Source organism: Anoplolepis gracilipes, chromosome 7 (assembly GCF_047496725.1).
Source record: "Anoplolepis gracilipes chromosome 7, ASM4749672v1, whole genome shotgun sequence".
Lineage (NCBI taxonomy): Eukaryota > Metazoa > Arthropoda > Insecta > Hymenoptera > Formicidae > Anoplolepis > Anoplolepis gracilipes.
Window position 1 is genome coordinate 3,144,416 of NC_132976.1, and position 24,987 is coordinate 3,169,402.

Sequence of the window (24,987 nt, forward strand, 5' to 3'; positions counted from 1 at the left end):
AATCAACGATTAAGCTAATCGGAGTTTGGTGCAAGTGGCCCTTAGTGGATCATCTTTTTCTGTTTTTTTTTTGTTTTTTTGTTTTTTTTTCCGATATAACGTACAAGTCAATTATTGCGAAAAGTCATCTTGATATCTTGTAAAATGAATTATTCGTTGAAAAAAATCTTATTTACTGCACTCTTCTATATAATTACTATATCGTTATTTATCACGAGATTTATGCATCCCAAGTTTACTACGATAGATAGTAATTTTAGTACAAATTAATTAACCACTGGGCACCAAAGCCGCAAGTATTCGCCGACCTCTTTTAAAGATAAAAAAGATTTAAATAAAACGCTTCAGCCCTTAAAGTATGTCCCACACGCGAGATAGAGAGGGAGATCGTTTTTTTTATAAATATTACTATGTCATTAAACTACGTAATATACAGTTCCAGCCCTGCTTCCAGCTAGTTGGTAAAGAGCTTTGTGCTATTTATAATCATGTGCAACTGCATCGTTTGCATCACCTATATCATCTGTCTTGGCGCGAATAATACGATTCTCTGTAACACTGAATATGTCTTGTGTACTAAAAATCTAAAGGAAAAATATTTTTTTGTAACATCTTATTCGATTGGGTTAACGAGTCAAAATTATGACAATTTCATCGCAACATTTTTATATATAATATTCAGACATAATAAACGCTGATATTATGTATACAATAAGAAATATTGGAAAAGATATTTCTTACGCTTTGAAATTTCAGGAAAACATATTTATGTTAAAGAGAATCTCATTAATTAGTACTATCTTACGATAATCATATAAATTATGCTTGAGTAAATATTTAATAACATTTCTGCGACGTACCTATATAATCTTGTTTGCTAAGCAGGAGCTGGTGAATGTATCGAATTGTCCCGATAAGAATCAAAACACAAAGCATAGACTTGCGTAGAATAATCTGTACAGTAAAGGTAGTAGAGCGGATAGTGTACGGTAGTGGATGGCGGATGTATTGTCTGTTCACTACGCATCAGCCAGGCAACTGAACGCTTTTATATGTACACCGGTGACTCCTGGCCGGTTAATAGTCTAAACATCGACGTGGGCATCGTCTTCATCAGAATCTAGAAAGGAAGAAAACATTTTTTCGACTCGAGCGAGGATCCTTCCTTTATCAAACAAAAAAACATACAGCCATCTATTACGTACCTCTCCCACCGACGTAGCCAGAAGATTAACAATCTTTTCATGCGGTACAGCCACAACGCTCTGATTATTGATCTCAATTATCCTATGACCAACCCGAACTCCACCCCGTTCGGCGATACCGCCTCTCAATAGACTACATATCACTCCGTTCTGTACACTAAATCCTAACTGATACTTGGTGTCGGGTCTCTTGATTTTCACTTCGACGACCGGCGCACACGGTACGACAGTCAGCTTGACAACAGTCTGATTCTTCGAGTTCTTTATGTAAGTCTGACATGTGGACAAAGGCAAGCCGACCAGTGATACACCGTTAATCGCTATTATCTGATCGCCGATATTAAGCTGTCCGCAACGAGCGGCGGCACCGGCAGGCGCCAGATTTGCTATGACTACGGTTGGCAGCATCGAGCCCCATCCAGATTCAACGATTACAACACCGAGGATCTCTCCCTTCGCTTTCGGTACTACTACCTGGAAGCAGAAAATGTGAATTATCAAATTTCGTTCAAGTCGATACATCACGATAATCTGAACCGACGGGTCTGTAATTTTAACTTGAATTAATTTAATTTTTGGATTAATGAGAAATCAACATTTATCGATAATTTTGGACAAGTTGGAACAAAGTAATCAAAATGCATCCTTGATTTTAAGTTGTTAGAAAATGTAAATTTTTTATTCGAGTTAATAAATAGAGTCAAAGCTTGTAAAAAAATTCTTTTTTTCTCTGATCTTCCAAGTAGTTTTGTTCAAAATTCCAGATAAAGAGAATATTTTAAAGATTTTTTTTTAGTAATTTCCTAAAATCAGATTTTTGTCGTACGCGTTTTCTAATGCTTTTTATTCATACGAAGAAAAGTTATTTAAGTGTCAGATGTTAGATTTATAAATGTACTTAAAATTGAGAGAATTTTTGTTTTAATTCTTTGAGCCCTAATAAACTTTCATAAAATTCCTTAATAATTCTAGATGTTTTTCTAGCAGATGCTTTGAAACAGAAAAAGAATTTGAATCACCTCTTTCTGCATCTCTTTCTTCGCAAACATTTGCAACTCGTCGCCGAATATCTCTTGCGAATTGAGCACTTCCTGATAATCCATTTCCTTAACGAAACTATGGTCTTCTATCCCGTTTGCTTTTAGGAACTCCATGTAAGCTACTTGGAACGCTTGTCCGATACTTTGTGCTATAAATTGAGCCTCCTCACTTTCGAAAACGTGACAGATCATTTTCGGGGTGCGATTAATTTTCGGCACTTCCTCCATCTCGTGCGGCACAAAGCGTCGTCGCGCCATTAGTACCACCAGATCACCGATGTCCGCGATGTACGAAATAGTACGCAACGCGTGATCCATCATGATCTCCTTCAGATCGGTGTTGAGGACCATAATCTTTTCTGTCGATATGAACAAATCTACTTCTGTACTTGGCTGAGTGTCACCGTCCGGTGCCTGAAAATATATTGGCATTATTTGTAGAATTATGTCTATATATCATATACAACATATTTATACGCGAGAATGTATGATACGTACCAATGCCTATCGAAAGAAAGCAGCATGTGTAACAAAGTAGAGAGTAATTAATTATAAGTTCGAGTACAATATATATATATATAACAGATTATAAACACATATACGCAGCGCGCTTAATAAGGTAAGTAAATAGTGCACTATAATATGAACCGTATAAGCATAATCATTAACGACGCTATCACAAACCTGAGAGTTTGATAAAGAGAGAAAGAGAGATAGAAGTAAACGATTACAACCCCCCTAACTTTGGCGCAACATCTAACTTGCAAGAGAGTTTGGTCGCTATGATTTATAAAGAACATTGTGCATTTGTGTGTGATACGCAGATAATGTGAGTCTCAAGTAACTGAAAAGTGCAATTATACGGGAAATTGTTGCCGTGGAAATCTTATAGTCGAATAAAATAAAATTCAAATTAAGGGACGAAACGGCTGATATAAAACTTGATGCTCAGTGTCGAATTACAAATCAATAGAGGGATGATAAAATGCGAGTAAGGGGTGGGTCGAACGACTGTTCTTTCAAGTCAATCAAAGGACAGTCGATCGCGGACATTACGTTAGCGTTAGGGATAGTGTTGTCTTTTTTTTTTTTTTTTTTTTGGGACATGAAGGGGGGGGGGCAATGAGGGCGGACCTTTATCTTTGTCACAGCCTCCTCCACCATGTGGTTCTTAAGGCGCTTACGCCGTTTACGTCCCCCTTCCTCTTCCACCTCCACCGACCCGAGAAATTGTAGTCTGAAAACAGTTGTGGGCCCCAAGCAGCCACTGATCGGGGCCAGTTTCGGCTGGTGGGCCCCAAGCGCGTGCGACTCGGACTGGCCCCCACCAGAAGCGCTTCCTATTAGTTCTTCGCTCGAGTCGCACTCGTCCTCCTCTAGGCTTCCTTGCGAGGCAATGCTGCAGCGACCATACCCATGCTGCCCCCCATAGTTTAAGAGCGTTGCCTGCATCGGCCCATCATCCTTCCGTTATGTACGCGCCAAACAAACAAACAAACAAAGGCTCTGCTAGTCACACCTTGCCACGCACCACCGACAGAACGAGAGGCAAAAAGCCAATATGTTCATGAGTTCTCTCGAGTTGCTAATGTAATGGCTTGTCTTTTTTTTTTTTTTTTTTTGTTTTTCTTTACTTCTCTCATATGCACAGTGACTCATGCTTCTCTGTGTGTCTTCTAATCTGTATATATATCGAGTCAAATCATTCACATAATACATATATAAATGCAGCAGAGCTCGATGGCGTGTACATACACTTTTGTGACCTTCATTATGCATTCATCTTGTCTTCGAACAAGCGTATCATCACGGTATCTAAAAGCTGTGCAGCGTGCAAGCGTATGTTACAGGTAAACGATAAAGTCGACGAACGAACACACGCGGCAATTAAATAAAATAGCGTTTATATACATATACATATAATTGGCTATATCAATCTCCAGATGTTAATCTATTCAAAATACTCGAGAAGCCTGGGCTCTGTCATCGCAAAAAAAGAAATTAGTTCAAGTTTTTCAATTGACGTTGATTATGCCGTATCGAAAAATCAAGCTGTAAGCAACCGAGATAAAAAAAAATATAGAATTATCATTTTTGGGCGACAATAATTAACTTGGATTCAGAGGTACGCTTTTTCAGAAGCGAATGTAGAGATCTAGATGCAAGCACAAGACAAGTTCCTTCGCTGTTCAAAAGCATTAAATAGGCATAAGCTAATAATATGGCTCTATAAGAAAGCTTTATCAAAATATAATTCAGTATATCAAGAGGTAAATTTTTCATATGAACTCTTTAATCTTTGCGTGTTCTTTTATTATTACACTATTGTATATAATAGAGCACAGCTTGGCAACCTTGCAATTAATAATAAATTATCATGCATATACTATTAAAAGAATTGATTGACGTCACAATTTCTGCTCTGACAATCACTCCAACATTTCAAAAGAGTCAGAAATCATTATAACTTTCGCGAGAGCGTGTTCATTTATGAAGACATTATTTTTAGATATCTTAATTTTTGCTTAGTATGTAATTAAAATATACTTTTACAACGATAAAAAAAAAAAAAAAAAAAAAAACATTTCCATTCAATCCTGGTCTACTCAACTATGTAAGATCTCGTATCATACTACGATAAAATATCAGAAAAAACTTTAATTATCTACATTTCTGGAAAATCTGATTAAACGAACGAATAAGCGAACGGCTAATCTCACAGGATACTGTCATACTAAAATAACATGTCGTATATCATGTCTTATCAAAATTCGAGGTTGAATATCTCCTTTCCAGTAGAAATTCACTCAAACTCTGCCTGTTATATTTTTAGATTTGATTCCCAGTTTTCTTCCTCTTTACTGAAACGGTACAACATAGCAATTTAGCTTGAATCTGAGGTAAAACATAAAAATATATAAAATGTAGTTATTGAGTAGACCAATATCTTCCGCGAGTACGGATATATTTTGTGCATGAAATATATCGATCAAAAATCTACGGGAAGGCGGATGTAGCAAGCGGATGATAAAAAAAAATATAAATATTCGCAGAGAGAGAGAGAGAGAGAGAGAGAGAGAGAGAGAGAGAGAGAGAGAGAGAGAGAAATATTGACAGATACACAGAAATCACATCAAAGTTACACTGAAAAGATGACAGTGTTCGGTGGTCAGGTGGTGGTAGTGGTGGTGGTGATGGTGGTGGTGTTGGTGATGTGAGGAAGGGGGACGCTACACTGAAACATTCAGGCCTTTTTGCACAACGGCCAGTTCACAATTATATTTAGATTAATCGTATCAGATCAGTCGGAATCAGCATTCAGATTCTTCTAGAAAAAAAAAGAAAAAAAAAAGGGAAAAGCGTTTTAAGGGCGATGGCAACTTTTCGTGATCATCGCATTAAAAAAAAAAGAAAAAGAAAATCATATTTTGTTATCATACAGGGAGAAATAACATATAATCATGTGATATATATTATATATCTAAATGCTGATGTTTTTGATTGCTTATGAGCAGAACCTAAGAGCAGGAGGAAAGAATTTACTGTTTCGATTTTAATACTGACAGTTTCCTTGGAAGATTGTTCAATCAATCACAAATTATATATAAATCATAGAGACTAACAATAAGTGTAGTTATTAATAAAAAAAAAAAAAGATATATCGCAGAACTTGTTACACATCAGTAAAAATATTTGCGATACCGAAAAACGGAAATACAGAAAGTATTACACCAATGATCGGTACTATCTTCTAAGGAGTATACCTCGGTAACTAAGTCACGCATATCTTTACGTCTACGAAATTCAAGTATAAACGAGGCGCGGATACAGTGTGTACTCTTTCCTACAGAAAACTCTCAGGTTTAACTAATATCATTTATAAGATTCCAGTATTTTAACCATTTGAGGTAAATTAAAGATCTCAAAGCAATGGCACTGAAATCATCGGCGAAGATATGACGAAGTTTTTTTTTTTTTTTTTGATGCGCCTAAATTTCTTTAAAAAAATATAATTATATATATATATATTATAATAATTTTTCAATAAAATTTCATTTGCGATTGCGCATCAAGAAGTATTGCAATCTTGAAATTCCTCAAAAAGTTAAAAATTTTTACACTGAAATACATATTATATTGCAGATGAGAATATTACACTGTTGGTCACTACAAATTAAGTAGCAAATTAAAATAGAGTATAAAGCATTCAGAGCATGCTGCTAATTTTATCTTCGTTATTATTATTATTCGCAACTTGATTCTAATAATCCCCGAAAAGAGAGAGAAACGATTTTACATTTTGTAAGAGATTTTCTAATGTACGGCACGCTTTTTATTTTTTGACAGAAACGTCGCGTCAAAAAATTAACAATTACAATTTTTCTAATATCGATGTAAAGTCTAACGCATCTTTTTTTAAACTTAATGCTACTGAGCTAAACAAAACACAACATATCATTTACTAGACGTGGATGCATTATCTATCAGATATATCGCTCGATGCTTACTTAATTAGTAGTTACTCTGCTCTTTAGAACAAACATTCTAGGATAATAATATATGTATAATAACTCTTAAGTGACTTATACATTACAATTAATAACTCATACTGTGGATATACTCGATGATTTTTTTTTCAACATTTTGTATATCTTTAAGAGAAACGAGTATTCTCATATCACATATCTATTTGCACATTCTATTTGCATACGAGATAGTACGTGTTGTTGTGCTATTATATACACATATCTGTATATAATTATAGGCATATATATCTATATATATTTACATATATACCTCAAGTTATACAGAGTATCCAATATAAATTAAGGTAGAATTTTTTGTAAACAAACATCTTGTTTCTTTGACACAATTTTCGGATGTCTAACACTTATATTTTTATAATAAAATACAATATTGATGTATTAAAAAAATGAAACATATATCTAAAAAAACGATACGTTTTGGAAAATTTATCAGAGAAAATAGATGCTTATTTTTTTTTTACAAGAAATACAGTAGTATCTATTTATATGGGACACCCTGTACGACATTGGTTCACAAGGGGAGGTAACGTGACGAATAAAAAAAAAAAGTAGAAAGGAATGCGTTTTCGCATATGTACCTTTATTCTGGAAACGGCTTCCTCCGCCTGACACATTCGAGTCGACTTCGTCGGTTGACCCTCGCATACCAATTGCGTGGATCCCAAATACCTCGCGCGGAATAGAACACCCTCGATCAATACTGACGGATCGTCCAATAAATCTGAAAGGGCCACAGACACGTACCATTTAGTATTTTTCCCACTTTTTTCGCAATTTAGTCTGCCAAAGGTGATTAAGCGCTCGGAAGAACATTCAGGCAGTTTAACAGAGGACATGGATACGGTATCCAATATCAGAGTCTTTGATCCCCGGGAATTCGAATCTTTAGTTAATATTAGAATTTTCATGCTCTAAGAGAGAGCGTATAAAATTATAAAAGTCGATATGTTTTATGTTCCGATTTATATATCTTGACAAAAGTAAATTTTTATTATATTCTCACGCACACACACTTTTATTATATTTAATATTCATTTTTTGTTGTTCGTAGAAAAATCATAAGTTGAATTTATTATTATACGATATTTTGCGTAAGCGCGACAAACATACGCTTGAAATCGCACAGTCACTTCACGTTCATTAAACATTACGTTCTGTAAACGATTATAGACACTTATGTAAGTATAATTCGCAAATTATCTGTTCTTCACTAGCCTCCCCACCTTAGGCATCTTATTGTTACGTGAGAAGAGCCCGAGCATAAAGAAGGATCATAACTCTTTGAATCTTTGATAATAAAACTCTCTCGAATAAAATGCTTATCAATACAATTACATTCTTATCAAGAAACGCAACTAGAAGAATATAACACATTAAAATGTCCTTCTCAAGTCTCGAACGAGAGTTACAGACGATATTTATATATATAAAAAAAGACAGTCTCATATCAAGCATACAGAATGTTATTAGATAGATAGAATTTGAATTAGAAAAAGAGATAATACAAATATAAGTGTGATATCATACATATAAAAAAGTTAATATGAATAATAAATTAAATTCTCATTTATTAAAAAAAGTTTACTAATATTACTAATAATATTAATTAAAAATATTTTAATATTTTTTTGTTACAAAATATATAAAAAGAGAATACCTACCATACAAAAGTGATTAGAAGATGCCGAATTTATACATCCATGCAAGCAGTAGAAAGAAATATTATATTATATATAGTATCATAATTATTAATATTTGTAATAATTGGAACATTGTTACAATGTATCGGAAAAAGAATTGTAGTGACAAGAATGTGTGACAGTACCTTCCTTGTTTCTGCTCTTCTTCTTTCCTTCCTTATCCTGAAAAACAAAGCAGACGTAATGCATTTTGCATGATAGCATAGTTAAGACTTTGACAGGTACAATGACAAATTTCGTAGATATAATAATATATGTAATCACTTAAGCAATAGAATAAATATATATATATATATATATATATATATATATATATATATATATATATATGTTAACCATGCAATAACTGTTATAAAAAAAACCAATAAATATAATATGTTTAATAATATTCTTACTTAGTATAAATAAAACTATAAGTAAACTATAGAATAGGAAAAGCAATACTAATAGTATTAGTAATACTAAAACTGAGTACTAAACTAATTATTGACTTTTCATTCCTTTCTGTTTTATAAATCAATTATAAGAATCACTTTGTCCCACACAAAGCAGAGGAAATAATTGGTGTTTCATTATTACTGCATTATTTGTCAAGAAAAAATTATCCAATATGCGCTATTTCTATAAACACAGGATTGAAGCTATTTCTGTTGCAAATTAAAAGAAGCATAATAAGCGAAAGCTGTGAAGAAAAGGTAAAGTAATCGAATAACAAAAAATACCCTCCTTAAAAAAAAAAAAAAATCAGCTTAAACATTTTTATCAAGAATTATTACTTAATTTTTTATTATTATATAAGAGATTGTCTTTGCTAAAACGTGTGTATGAATTATATTATCAATAATATTAAATATTAATCGTACCTATATATTATCACATTGAAAAATATACTTACAAGATTCAAACGTAACATAAATTATATTTAAGCTGATTAGTATGTATTTTATTTAGCAACAGAAAAATAGCACATTGTCATGCACCAATATTTCATCGCAAAGAGCACCTAAAGATATCTACAGTCTCTAAATAAGAACAAATATTCCGTGGTAGCATTTGAAAGGGCACCTTTTTCACCTTGTTGTTGGATTCCTTGAGGCTCTGAGGGGATGAGGGGGAGTTTTTGACTGGGGTCTTCTGCGGACTCGACGTGGGTTGCGCGGGAGTGGCTACTTCGCACTCGTTAGAAGACGACGATTGTATAACGGATACTACGGGAGGTGGGGAGATCGAGGTAGACGTCGAGGGTACGGGCTCGGAAGGCGCTAGCGTTTCTATCGGGGCGACACTCAAGGTTTTGGGAGGGGTTTGCTTTGGTGTAGCGACTTTCGCATTCATTGGCGGTAACATTGTCCTAGTCTTAGGCTTCCTCCACCCCTGTGTAACACCAAGACGATATTAATTGAACACCAATACCAATCAAATTGCACAGAATATACAGGAAATGCGTGTTATTCCTATCCCTTTTTGTATCTATAAATTTAAATGAACCGCCACCGCCTAGACATTACCTAGTAGGAAAAGTTACAGTGTACGCATAATATATATATATATATATTGTTACAAGTGTGCGTTTAATTTCGTTGTTCCATTGAAGGAGAAGTCTAGCAAATCAAACAATAGAATGCTTTTTAACATCGTGTAAAATTTTGTTTAAACAACTAGATAAATAATATATATGTTCCTCTTTTTACTAATAAATATATATTTTTAAATTAATAATAAAATAAAAAATTGCAAAAGATATTAAAACAGAAAAATAATGTCATTCTAAGTAATCGTGCTCATTTGCATAATAAAAAATGTATTTATATTAAGTATATATTTAGAAATATGTAAAAATATATATTTATATACAAAACATTAAATATGTATTTAGATATTTACATTAATATAATTTATATTAGTATATAATAAATACTAAAAATATAAACGATTAAATATTAAAAATAAATTTAACAGAAAAGTAATTTCTCTATTCGTTAAAGAAAAATTTACATATTTAAAAAATATCCTATTTTCCGATTTTCGTTAGATTCCTAAATTCTTTAAAGGTAAGAAAAAAGGGAGAAATCCACTGATTAATGAAAGCGATGCGCAATAAAATAAGATTAATCGAATATTACGTGCTCACCTTGTCATCATAAAATCCTTGATCGTCTGTCCTCTGTTGTCCGAGTAAGCGATCTGTTTCAAGATCGGTATCCGCCTCTTCTTCGTCTGGACACTCCTCGATCTCCACATCGGCTTCATCGTTTATGCGACGTGCATCGGACTCTTCACTATTGTTTTCCATACAGATTCTCCGCCTGCCGTCCATTATACTGCATCTTAGTTAGATGCGTTTAACGCGCGAAACAATAAGACGTCCTCAAAAGGGTATCCCAAACGTACGGTATTTAAAAGGGAGGGACGTTTTAGTAAAATCAAGAGTACCGAAGTGAAATATATCGGACAACACAATTGGAATACCCTTATTCGCATAAGACAAAACATAAGATACCTTGGTATCCATATCGGACTGACGCTCGGTTCCGGTGGATCTTCGGACGGAGATTTCACAGGAAGCGTTTTAGTCCTTTGCAACGCCATCCTGATGTCTTTGATGGCCGCTTCCACCTCGCCGCAGTTCACCTCCAAGGATACGCTTTGCCGTCCCTGAGGCGCCGGCGGCGGCGGCGTACCCAGCGGATCCAATCCGTCGAGCTGCAACTCGTTCGTATCGTACGAGTTCTCCTTCTTCGCAATAAACAGATCAGGGGACGATGTGGTCTTCAATGTGTGTAAAATATCTTTTGTCACGTTTAGACCAACGTCCTTCCCGGAGTCGTTCTCGTTTGTGCCTAACATGTCGTTTCGAGTTCTCTGTATAATCTCCTTCTCTATCTCGTTTATCTGCCGTTTCATGAGCATCACAGTAGGATTATTGTTGTCGGTGTCGCTCGCGTGACCACTCGACAGTCCGTCCTCCAATACCGGCATGCTGGTGTATATTCTCAGAGAATCCGAATTATTCCCCAAATCGCCGACCGATCCGAGAAGGCCACTTGCCGGCATCAATTCGTTATCCATCATCATGAGAGACACCTCACTGTCCAAGTCCCCGCAATTGCTGTCACAGTCGGTTGTCTCGGGGCTCAGCGTGAAATTACGCGAGTGTCCTACTTGCAAACCGACCTCTGTCTCTCCGAGATCTTCACTGCTACCGGTACCTACCGAGAGGTCTAGAAAATTGTTTTCGTGTTCACCTGTCTGAAAAAAAGAATAAAGAAAAAATTCAGTTGATTGTTTACTTCAATGGCTTAACGTCGTAGTTCACCTTTCAAATATTTAGTAAAGTTTCTTTCTCAAACAACACTACATGAGCACAATATAAAAACTATGTGCCTATATATATAAATACAGATTTATATTTAGAATTCAACTACTGGAAGAAACAATTTCCACAAACATTGAGCATCTATTGGCATTTTGAAGTTGTCAACAACATTTATTTGAATTTTATTTATTACGCAAGTTTTTAATATATAAATAAACATCATTAATTTAATCTGAAACTTTAATATAACATGAGAGAAAATAAGATTAATAAATTTTAAACAAAGAAAAAAAAAACATTCTTAAGGTAATATTTTTTACTTTATATATTTTCATCCTTACATTTTGAAGAAATTCTGCCCGTTGCTTCTTAGGAGATTCATGGACCATAACCTCCTCCGTTACAGGTGGACCACTAGCTAATCGCTGACCAACGTATGCACTTCCTCCTTGCCTTCGTAATTCATAATCAAGATCCTTGTGTGCAATGAAAAATAATTTTGTTAATTATGTATAATTTATAAATTTTATATATTGAAAAATTGTATGCGATATATTTATATATATATTTTTTAATTATAAATTTTGATATATTTATACGTTTTTTTAAATTACAAATTACTCAAAATTCTTGAGATATTTTTCCAATTATTTTCTTGATAGAGAAATATAATAGTTACAAGTAACTATTTGTAAACTTGTTTCAGCAAAAACTTACTTGAAAAGGAAAAGATTCTATATTGTTCTCCTTTTCTTTCGTCGGCGCCGGGCATTTGAAGAATTCTTCTAATACTTTCCGCGTTTCTGAAAATTCGTACAGATAGTCGAAGGTACTACCTCCTGGCGTAACGAGACTGCTTATATTATCAACAGGCAAAGTCGATGGCTTTAAAGAATCTTCCTCCTCTTCCTCCGCCTTTGGTGATGGAGTTGAAGCATCGACAGGCTGATCTTCGATACTAATATTTTCTATCACAGTCTTGTCTATAATGATTTCTCCAGAAGTATCTTCCTTCTAGGAATACGAGAAAAGATTGACAAAATATTAGGCACTGTCCAGCTATAACTTTGCACACAATGTTCCGTGAATATTTTTCACCTCATTGTGATTTGGTGTTGTCGGTAATACTCTTTGAGGAAAGCCAGGCCTCGGCGTCATGTACATCGAAGGCGACGATAATAAGCTAGGAAGCTGTGTATTTTCGCGAACTCCATAACGCCTCGGACTGCCAGAATACTGAGCAATCGGTAATTCACCAATGACCCTCGCAACTTTATGATTACGTTCCGGAGATGGGGAATCTGCCTCGCAATCGCTCGCTGGTGTAACAACCTACAAAAGTTGACAAATACAAAAGATTTGTGTAAAAATCCTTCAGTTATAACAATATTATATAGAATGCTTCATAAAAATTAGCCCGATTATACATAGTCATGTTCTTTTCATCAAGCCAAACAGAAAAGATATATAAATATTCCTAAAATGCTTACAATTAATTAAAAAGTTAATGTCAAATTAAAATAAAATTAATTTCGATTATAACATTAGACATATTTATTCAAACGAATTAAAAAAAAATCAAATAGATTTAAATAATAATTTAACGCAGTAAACACTGCTTTAATTGTAATTTGGAGCTACGACACATGAATTCTTTTATTCTTGATATTTTTTTAATAAAGCATTTTAGGAACTTTTCTGTTTGTTAAAAAATTAATGTTAAATTAAGATAAAATTAATTTTGATGACAATGTAATACATATTTATTTAACAGAATTAAAAAAAAATAATAAAATGAATTTAAGTAATCTAACACAGTAAACAGTTTTGATTGGAATTCAGGACTACGACACAAATTCTTTTAATCTTATCTTGACATTAATTTTTAATAAACCATTTTAGAAACTTTCTTGTTTGTTTTGAGAGAAAAATATGACTATGTTCAGTCAGCGCAACATTTACAAGACACTTTGTAAATGTATTTATATTATATTATGCATTATTACTTTGAAAAATTCTGAAGTATTGCGATGATATGCTGTCGTAGGACTAGGAGTACTCCCGACGCTGGAACTCGGTGGTTCCGGTGCGATACGACCTCTTTGAGAATCGTCCGTCTCCAGGTCCACGCTCGTCGCCGTAATTTGGTTCGTGTTGCTCGACGCCAAATCCAGTCGTAGCTCTTGCCAGTTGTCGTCGATATCGTCGAACACCACAACTTCACCGTCACTGACAATTGCCATACTTCTCGCGGGCGTATTGTGATTCGATTGATAATCTATGCAACTCTTTGGTAGTCCATAGTCCAGGTCAGTAATACTTTTCGGTATGGTATACTCTACATTATTGCTATTCAAAATCGAATCGTAATTGATTATGCGACTGCTACGGTTGCTCTTGGGCGAGTCGTAATCCAGAATGGATTTTGTGGGGTTGCGTCGCACTGAGTGTACCTCAGAGGCAAACACAGTCTCTGTCACTTCTCGATTTGCACGTTGCTTTCTGGTTTCACCGCATCTGAAAACTCGCAATAATTAGTAATATTATACTTTATACGGAGTAAGATAGACAATTTTTAAAACTGCTTTATTGTGGAAGAAACTTTGTTACCGGCTTCGTAATTCCCATATGGTCTGCGAGCTAGGGGACTTGTTATTCTTCTTAACAGACAGCTTATTATCGGTTTGAATGTCCTCGTTATTTATAGAATTTGATGCAGCTAGAAATCTTGATTTTCTAGCTGCTACCTTTCCTCGGCTTTGTGAGAATACCTCTCGGCCACCAGCAATTTCTATAATTCTGTGGAACAATAATTATTATATTATTTTATACAAGACTTGTTACATATGTTTATGTTTACTATACAATTTCCATAAAACATTTAGAAAATTACACACTTGTTTCCTAGAATCTCATCTTGCGTGAATTAACACATATGTTACTCTATAATATTGATGTATAAATTTAATAATGTATTCTTATAGGAATCATTTATCTTAAAAAATGGAACAGAAATATTGAAAAAAATTTTAAATGATTTAATCGTCGTTTTTTCAAACAGTATATGTATACACTCTGTATAAAAACCATTTTAGATAAATTCATTTATATCAATGTCGATCGACGGAACTAAAACTCTGTATGACAACGAGTTATAAATCTTAACGAGTTATAAACTTCAATGAAGTTCAATGATGCGAAGGTGATGTTTGCACAGGGTATCACATTCCCAATGAGAATAAATTCCGTCTTATCGGGCGAAAGATAGCGGATAAACTCGCGCGTGACAGCTGAGAAGTTAACCCCCAAAATCTGATCGGACCCATGTGTAGTGTCCCATATAATTTATATACACGCTTTCAATAGATTCGTCGACGACACGAAAATATAATCTCATCCTTACGAGTCATCGATCTTCGGGGCCCTCGGATCGAACCTGGAATGCTTTATTGAAAAATATTCATCGGGGCAAGAATCACCGACAGACAGCCACGACGGCGAGACGTATATCCGCGAGAAAATTCGGCGCGACTTTTAAGCCTGTAATTCCCGAGACGTCCATCTGGACGCGCTCCCATCGTCTTTGAAGACCCGAGTAACCTCTCTTGTTCCTCGTCGCCAAAAGGCTTCGAAATGCATATTTATAGAAAGAGATAAATAAAAATATGTATAAGTAAAAAAAATATTTACTTATCGATAATTATAGATTACTTATTTAATTATTTAATTTTTTTAATATTAATATATTAATAAATGATATAAAAATTTTATTAATATTTATTATTAATAACACATTAATATTTAAATATAATTTTTAAAAAATCTTAATACATTATAAAAATATTAATTACAGAAAATAAGTGGATATGGATAATTTATAAATATTTATAGGAAAGATAAATAAAGATTTATAAAGATATAAAGCTATGTATAAGATATACTCGTATATAAGAAATATATAAAGATATAAAATATAGCTCTTTTCTCCACATACAATATATCACGTTTTTTGTTTTAATCATTTTAATTATAACGAGAATTATCACATTAATGAGTTTTTATCTTATCATTGCATTCATGTCACCAAAAAATGTACCTCTCAATTATTATTAATAAATAACATTAATAATATAATATTTAAATATAATTTTTAAAAAATCTTAATACATTATAAAAATATTAATTACAGAAAATAAGTAGATATGGATAATTTATAAATATTTATAGGGAAGATAAATAAAGATTTATAAGGATATAAAGCTATGTATAAGATATACTCGTATATAAGAAATATATAAAGATATAAAATATAGCTCTTTTCTCCACATACAATATATCACGTTTTTTTTTTAATCATTTTAATTATAATGAGAATTATCACATTAACGAGTTTTTATCTTATCATTGCATTCATGTTATCAAAAAATGTACCTCTCAATTTAACAGAGATGTCGGGATTTACTGGAATTATCACTCCCGATTTCATCTCGTTGATTTGTAAAATCAATATCGACAGAAGCAATGTCACATTGAAATTCAATAGCTTTCTACGTCCCAGATTGTGTATAGTAAATTTAAGGTGTATTTGAGATGAAAATATAAAACCTCAAATTCTACTACATAGACAGATTGTAAAATATAACTCAATATATAAGTACGGATACAAGAGCAGTCAGTCGATTGCTTCGGATATTTCGAATGTATAAAAGAGTGAGAACTCCTTTTGTATTTTTTCTTTTTTTTTTTACCAAACCATCTCTTTGAAATGAACGAAGTCATTATGGTCGAGCATTTATCAATAATTATCGAGCATTCACACTTGATATCGATCCCGTTTGAGTAAATCTGGATCGAGCGTCTAATAATTGCAAATAAATGGTAGATATTCGTTATATATATATATAGTCGCACGTCTACTTGATTGATATGTCGATAAGTGTCAATCGATAGACGATTAATATAATGATAGCCCGAATGATATCAGAAATGAGAATTCTTTCGACATTAATTTGTGCCAATTTGAAAAAGGTACCTCTATTTGAAACGACGAGAGTGCAACGCCCTAAAATTCGCAGTTTCAAACTCAATTTTTAGAAAATCTTTTATTGATAAATCGCAATCAAATCACTCTCGTTTCGTAACAACTTTATTTTACGGAATAAATGAAAATTTGAAAGCACTTTTAGTCTTTTAAAATATAAAATTAGTATATTATTATATGTATAATATTTATATAATATTATTATGTAATATATTATTATTACATAATAATATTATTATATAAATATTATATATCAATATAAATAATTGTAATAAATATTATAAATATTAAATATTGTAATATAAATATAAATTATTATTTAATAATTAATTTGTGTTTTTGAGTTAAAGTAAAAAATTTGCCCTGTAGAATATAATTTAATCTCGAAATCATAAATATCTTACATATATCGAATCTTCTTCTTTTATAATGACTATATATAAAAATTCATGAAAATAAAAATTTTTTAATTATACAAGGCAAATCTTTTGTACTTCAACTCACAAATTATGTATTAATTTTATATTTTAAAAAGCTAAAAGGGCTTTTCGTCCAATGTTATATTCATGAATCTCGAAATGTATTATATTTATTAATTTTTGATGTAGCTGATCCATCCAATTCATCCTTAAGTCGCGATTACTCTAGCTGTTCTTGCAGAGGCGGCGCTTGAAAGCACACGAGGAGTTATCGCCGACGACGAAGACGTCTCCGTCAAGCGAAATTTCTCATGTACGGAAAAAAGAAGGAAAAATGTTCACCTCGGACGGATCACAAATATTACGAGCATATTGACTTGTTTGCTATACATCGGGCAACTCGTGTGACATATTAACGTCAGCGAGGAAGAGAGAGACAGAGAGAGAGAGACAGAGAGAGAGCGAGAGAGAGAGAAAGAGGGGGAGAAGCTCTGGTATTTGAGTGACATTTCCTCTCTCGAGTATTAAAGCTTGAAATTAACGCCCCGTTGAATATACACGGACAACTGTGTCAGGATGTTGAAACCTGTGGAGCTGTGTATCGGCTGTGAAAACTGGACGTCGTGTGACGCTCCACGTGTGTAACGTTTGTATAGATACAAACGTCATACAAATGGACTTTCATCGTCGGCGAATGTTCGTTCCGTCGTATAAACGAGCAATCCGCTCGAATTTAATGCCGCCAGTAGAAAACGAAATACATTTTTGCGTGTACACAAGTCTCGACTTTACAGCCTGTATCGATTTTTATGCAATTTAGCCGTTCGACTCAACATTCTTTTCAAGTCGCACCCTCTAATTAACTATAATCTCTATTTTAAGTCACTTCCGTTTTACATATTAATATCATGACCTGATTTCAAACTTTGATCAATGATTTTTAATTAATTATACGTATTTTATATGCATATGTATAATTACTATTGTGTAATATTATATACTTTTTACATTCTTTATATTTCTTTGTTTATATTTTGTAAAAGGAAAAGAAAGTTAAAGAAAAATTGATTAATTTTACAAATATCAATTGTGCATTTTTTTAAAATAATTAAACAGAATTAACTATCTTTTTATACGTTAAAAAAAAGATACATTCTTGAAAAAAAAAATTAAAGTACTTTTATTTTTATATATTAGTTTTTTTTGTATTAGCAAAAAAATTTTAAAGCGATTATTGAAATTATCTTCATAAAAATCTTAAATGATTTAGGTGACTATTACATTTATAATCGTGAAAAATTTTCCAATAATTAAAATCTTGGAGAAATTTTTGAAATCACACATTGTATACTCAAACCTTGTAAAAAAATTCTTTAAAAATTCTCTAATCTTCCAGATATTTTTGTTCAAAATTCCAGGTAAAAAAAAAATATTTTAAAGATTTCTTGGTACAATTTTCTACTTATTGTACGCGTTGTCTAATGCTTTTCACTTATATACGAAAGGAAAATACAAAGTCCTTAAATTTCATGTGTTAGATTTAAAAATATATTTAAAAAAATAGTTGATCGCTGAATAGCTTTCGTTAAGATAACAATTTTTAATTTTCATATTCACATTTTCATTTTTTATTACTAAAAATTAAATTTGTATTATATATTCAATATCTTATCAAGACATTGAATATATAAATTCTTATAATTTTGGAAAATTTCCTGAGACCCATAAGATTCCATGAAAATTCCCTGCTTCCTGCAGGTACAAAAAAATTCCCTCAAAATTCCAGATTTTCAATGTTTTTCCAGGGAGTATATACTTTCTACACTTTAATTTATCTCATTGTCAATTATCTAATAAAATGGATCGCTATATTCGTATATATATAAAGTATCTCTTTTCGTCGAATAAACAAATAAATTGATGAATCGCAGCTAATCTCTTATCAGGCTAATTGAATTTCCGCGGAGCGATCCGTTACCTCGAATCCCGAAGTTTATAGCTGGGGCCTCCCTTCGCCGAGGTAAGGATGTACACGGGGCTCTCCTCCGGTCCGCTGTCATCCTGCTGCGATTGTCCCTGATGATCGCTACCCGGCAGACTCCCATATTGCGGCGCGTCCTCGCTGCGTCCTGACGCCGAGGACGAGCTCGACGAGAGCGGCTTCGTGGCGTGCGGTGGCAGCTGGCCCTCGACCGTGAAACCGGGCACCACGCTCGCCGTCCTACGGGACAGCGAACCTGATTTTTTTCCATTTGCTCGTTTCCTATACCTACGAACGTAACTTGGCACTTTTAACAGTCGGAAATCAGTGTGTGAAAAGAATATCATTTTAAACGAAAAATGTAATTTTGAGAATATAATGTTAAATAAATATATAATTTTTATAAAAAAATAATTATTAAAAAAAAAAAAAAGATTTTTGGACTATTGCTTATATGGTGAAAATTGATAGCGGGTGTATTTTGTCGTCATATTTAAGGAATGTGATGGGTGTAACGCGATTTCGTCTCTTGAAAAATTATCCGAAGGGGATTTTATTAAATGAGAATTTTATGTGAATTTTACTGTTAAAAAACCAACACGCATTCCGCAAATATAATTATTTTTTTACATTTTGCTCACAATGTGCAGCTTTTTATCTTCATTCCGCACATCTGTTCCATCTAGCTTCTCAATTAAGTAATTAGCTACACATTACACCACGTGTAATGTTAAGCAGAATAATGGAGAAATAAATGGAAATAAAACTCTTTTAAATATACATCTGTAATAATGTCATCCATTATAAAAAAATTATTAAAACAGTATTGACGATAGAATCACCGTTATGTAATTATTATTTCGCAATTTTGATTAAACTCTGTTAATAGAGTACATTTTTAAAATACACATTGAGACAGGGTGTCTATTCAAATTTTGTAAAAAAATTCTCTGAAAATTCCTTTTCCTTGATTTTCGCGGTATTTTTATTCAAAATTTCAAGAGAATATTTTAAAGATTTTTTGGTTCTATTAATTAATTAACTTTTTGACGTTAATAATTTCTTAAAATAAATTTTTTTTATTCAGACTAAAAAATAAAATAAAAAAATGTGTACAGCATATTCAATATTTTGTTAAGACATTAAATGTAAAACAGAGATAAATACTTATATATTTATAATATCATTAAATTTTAAACACACATAATTCATAACTTAACTTACAGTATAAAAGCAAAATTAAAAAAAAAAAGAATTTTTTTTTTTTAATTCCCTGAAAATTCTAAGTTTCGATGTTTTTTTTTTAGCGAGTAGACACCTTGCGAATCATCCGAAACATTGAATCTAAATCGAGAAAAAGAAGGGAGGAATATCATTATCCATCCGGATTAACCTCGCAGTTCTTCCGGGATATCCTGGAATTAACTTAATCATCCTGCGCTTCGCCTCCTGGTAAATGAGTTTAACTTGCCTGTCGGAGATGTCGCGTTCGAGGTCGATCATGTCGTCCGATATCGCGGAGACGCTCGTCGACGTGGATGCGATGGTGACAGCGGCTGTTGCGGTGGTCGCGGCGGTGGCGGTGGCGGTGGTGATAGCGGCGGCCTCCGTCTGGCAAGGGCTGTCATGCGGCTGCTGGCTGCTCTGCGTGGAGGAGGCCCCCGGGGGTGGGCCGCCCCTAGGCCGGCATTTCGGAAAGAGTCGGTTCAAGTCCGCGTTCTCCAAGATCAGGCTTGTCATCGCCACGGCGCGTTCATGTCTCGCAGCAGGATGTCCATTCTACTAGAGGACATAGAGAAAAATTCGCGATATTAAACGCGAGACTTCTTGTCACGCAATGTCACGCTGCCACGGAGCGTATTTTAAGGAGGAGGGCGGATCATCCACGTCAAAAGTTAATGCTACATCTAAAATATTCTAAACTTCGAGATTCATCAACTCGACATTGCGTAAAGCACTTTTAAAATATAAAATTAATAATTAATTTTCAAATACAACAATTTGTAAATTGAAATGAAAATTTGCCCGGTAGTATATAATTTAATTTCAAAATCGTAAATATTATCTCATATCAAACCAGCCTTTTTATACTGTACACAAAAATTCAAATAAAAAATTTTAATTCTGTAGAATAGAACTTATTCTAAAAATTGTAAATATCTCACATCAAACAAACTTTCTTATTGTACGGAAAAATTTTATACTAATTGTATTTAAAAAACATGAAAATAAAAATTTTCATTCTGCAAGGCAAATCTTTACTTCAACTCACAAATTAATTTAACATTTTAAAAGATTAAAAGTGCTTTATATAAATGCAATGAACAAAATTCATGAATTTCGAAATGTATTAATTTTTGACACAGATGATCCGTGTAGCTCCTTCTTAAGGAATTTTTAACTGGACGACAGTTTTTTTTCTTTCAACATCTCGCGTATCTCTATATGCAAGTTTGTTCTTTCATTTAGTCACTTGCACGAACCTCGCGCGAAATCATCGCGCAAGTTTCTTCTTCTATTTTTTTTTTTAATGAATATTTTCTTAAAGTAATACACGAATATCTTTAATTTACGATCTATTAGTAAAAAGAAAGTTTGGACAAATTGTACGCTTTATAAAAATAATATTTAATACTATTTTAGATGAAATTTTAGATAAAGATTTATTAATATACAGTTTAAAACGTACGCGCAATATAAATATATTTCAATCTAATTTTATTTAAAAATACGTATCTTATGTGGAGTCGCAAACTAATAATGATGAATTTTGAACAGTTTTAAAATAAATTTACACTTACGTCATCCAGTTCATATCTTAAAATATGTTTCACGTGATTTGCGTTATTTGCATTAATTGTGCAAATAATAAAGTCATTTAATGTTAATTAAACAAGAAAAATACAAGTGTCACATGAAGAATCTTATCTTGTTGTGCTCAAGGTCGCTTTAATTATTATAAACAAACAAACATTTCTGATCATGCATATAAAAAACTTGCAGTGGATGTGAATAATCAATAACATAAAAATCGCAATATATAATATATATCTAAAAATGAAATCACCACACAACTCATATTCCGCGTGCTTATTTCTCAATTTCTGCAGTGTCGCATAAACTTTAATCGATTCAATTAACAGAACGTTAGAAAGAAATTTTGAGATCACTCTCGAGTACAAAATTTCTTTCTAATGTTCTATTAATTGGATCACAAACTCAAGTTTCACGTATATCCAAGAAAAAAATTTGGTCCCTTTGTTCGTCTCATCTGATTTTTGCTAACGACTCTTTAATGTAAACCTGTGTATAAATCATGCTTTTTATAATATAATACGACGATAACAAGCATACGTATATATGTACACGATCTATTCTGTTTGTTAGAGCTCCTTGGTGAGGAAAAATTGCTTTCGAATAATCTAAAGAGGTCATCGTCGAGATGTGAAAAAAAAAAAACCGCGGCGATTTCGACTCTTGCTCTCCGCATATACGGATGAAAAATCTCCTTCTCTTTCGTTTGCTCTAACGAGGTCGCGAGAATAACACTCAACCGCGGTCACCACTGGTGTCCGCGACACCGCGGAAGTGTTATATACGTCATACGCCGCCGGTGTTCACACAGGTGTTGGGGGCGAGATGGAGGTGAGGTCAGTGTGGTGTACATACACGAGGATGAAATATACGGACATCATAACACATTCCGACATGAGTTGTTGGATAAATCGACTTCCTTCTCAGCTCAAAATTATCGAGATCAAAAATAAATTATTCGTTTACAGAACGTGTCGTGTAAAAATTATCGCGACAAGTACTGGCAATATTAATCCCATAAAAATGACAAGGAATTATTAAAGCGTTGACAGTTTTGAGATATGAATCGAAATTTGTAGAACAGATTCTTTATATAAATTGACAAAATAAGATGTCTACTCAAATCTTGTAAAAAGATCCGCTAAAAGTTCTCTTTTTTAGCAAGTATTTTTGTTCAAAATTCCTGATAAAGAAAATATTTTAAAGATTCTTTTTACGCAATTTACGCTAAAATAAGTTTCTTTGTTACATGCTTTTTCTAATGTTTTCCACTCATACGAAGAAAAAATATAGAATTTCTTAAGTTTCAAGTGCTAGTAAATATGTACTAAAAAGAAACTGAATTTGTAAAACATTTTTCATTTGTTAGTATTTTTTCATTTTTTTATCACCAAAAATTACAAAAAAATATGTACTGTGTATTTAATATTTTTGTTAAAATATAAATATATAAATAGAGATAGATAGATAGATATATATTTATAACATAATTCATTCTTAAATGAAAAAAATTGTTTAAGTCTCAATAAAATTCCTGAAAATGAGAATTCTTTGATTCTTTTAGATAGAAAAGAAATCCCTGAAAGTTGCAGGGATTTTCCAGGAGTATCCTGAAAATATATCTATAAGATCGAACACAATATTCGCAAAAAACTTTAAGATATTGTTTCTTAAACACTGAAAATGTTGAAAACGCGATAAATTATTATTAAATTATCATGGAAGATATATCGATATACATGTATAGACTATTTTTCTCTCCATCGATATTATATTATAATCTCTTTATTTCTTCAGCTTCTAAAGAAGGGACTTGGTTGGTGGTTAGAAAAATTTTCACTCATTCATCCATAGCCATTCATATCTTTTACAATAATTAAATACATCTTACTCTAAGTAACCTATCGATATCATATTAAATTTCTCGCAAAAATATTTTATACATACTTATGTATGCAACTGATTATTTATTTGATTTTATAAGATATTATTAAAAAATCTAGCGCGAGCTTGGAAAATACTTTTCGCTCTCGTACAAAATATCCGAGGGCATCCGTTTGCATTCTCGTACAAAACATGTGTAGTATCTCATAAAGGAGAAGCTGCCGAGAAGATTGACGCGTCAAGATAATTGTGTTAATCATTCCTATTTACATAATCTGCTGTCGCGAGTATTCTTTCTCATTTGACAATAAACTCGCGCATACACATACGTATACGTATATGTATATATACTTCGCGCCGAGACAACTTTGCCAACAGAGTTTCTTCATTTCTCTCTCGCGGAATTTGCGAGAGCAAACGGTTATTTCGAAACTCGAGTTATTACCCGGCCGTTATGCACAACCGACCAACCAACCAACCAACCAACCAACCAACCAACCAGCCAACCAACCACCAACTTTCCTACACCGAATTTATTGTTATGCAGTAACTACGATCTGTGTAAGCCAAGTCTCGTCGGGTGATGAACTTTACGCTTTTAATTAACATCACTTTTCCCGCACGGTACTTATGGAAATTCCATGCAGAGCCGAGACGCGAGACGATGATTGTCTCCGCCGACTAGAGTTATGTTAACTCGAATCCGTCTTGAGAGAACCCAAGAGAAGCGTCACGCGCGTTTTAAGTTCCTTCTAACATAGGAGAATTTGCGAATTCAATTTGAGAGATAGCGAGTAAACAAGAATATTTCCGGGATTCGAAGCAGTTGTACCCCGTTTGAAGTTTGTCCCATCCTTGGGAAAAGCTAGACGACAGAGTTGCACTGCTTCTAAATATATACTCTATTTTTCGATAAAAAAAAATTCCTGAGGATTATTCGTTTATTTTGACGAGTGTTGGAAATTAAATATGTCAAAATTAGATTGAATTCGGTTATCAATCGGAAGTAGAAGAGTGAACAAAATAATATATGAAATATA

General features: G+C 33.1%; 1 protein-coding gene across 13 annotated transcripts in view; it reads right to left on the reverse strand.

Annotated features, from left to right (window-relative positions):
* Positions 1–323: 323 nt before the first annotated feature.
* Positions 324–24,987, reverse strand: part of LOC140667740 (uncharacterized) — a 45,489-nt gene continuing 20,825 nt past the window's right edge. For 2 of the 13 annotated variants that reach the window (XM_072895930.1, XM_072895926.1), the window contains exons 2-16: positions 20,721–21,031; positions 19,247–19,537; positions 14,419–14,607; positions 13,815–14,325; positions 12,907–13,140; positions 12,526–12,822; positions 12,150–12,284; positions 10,993–11,741; positions 10,624–10,819; positions 9,558–9,866; positions 8,618–8,654; positions 7,371–7,513; positions 2,225–2,659; positions 1,206–1,679; positions 324–1,120 (exon numbers count right to left, since the gene is read on the reverse strand). In XM_072895930.1, the coding sequence (XP_072752031.1) occupies positions 1,049–1,120; positions 1,206–1,679; positions 2,225–2,659; positions 7,371–7,513; positions 8,618–8,654; positions 9,558–9,866; positions 10,624–10,819; positions 10,993–11,741; positions 12,150–12,284; positions 12,526–12,822; positions 12,907–13,140; positions 13,815–14,325; positions 14,419–14,607; positions 19,247–19,537; positions 20,721–20,989 (4,341 nt within the window). In that variant the 5' untranslated portion in view covers positions 20,990–21,031 and the 3' untranslated portion in view covers positions 324–1,048. Of the gene's footprint in view, positions 1,121–1,205; positions 1,680–2,224; positions 2,660–2,743; positions 3,710–7,370; positions 7,514–8,617; positions 8,655–9,557; positions 9,867–10,623; positions 10,820–10,992; positions 11,742–12,149; positions 12,285–12,525; positions 12,823–12,906; positions 13,141–13,814; positions 14,326–14,418; positions 14,608–19,246; positions 19,538–20,720; positions 21,032–24,987 lie in introns of those variants that run through there. The other 11 variants (XM_072895927.1, XM_072895928.1, XM_072895931.1 and 8 more) reach the window with 10 other exon arrangements.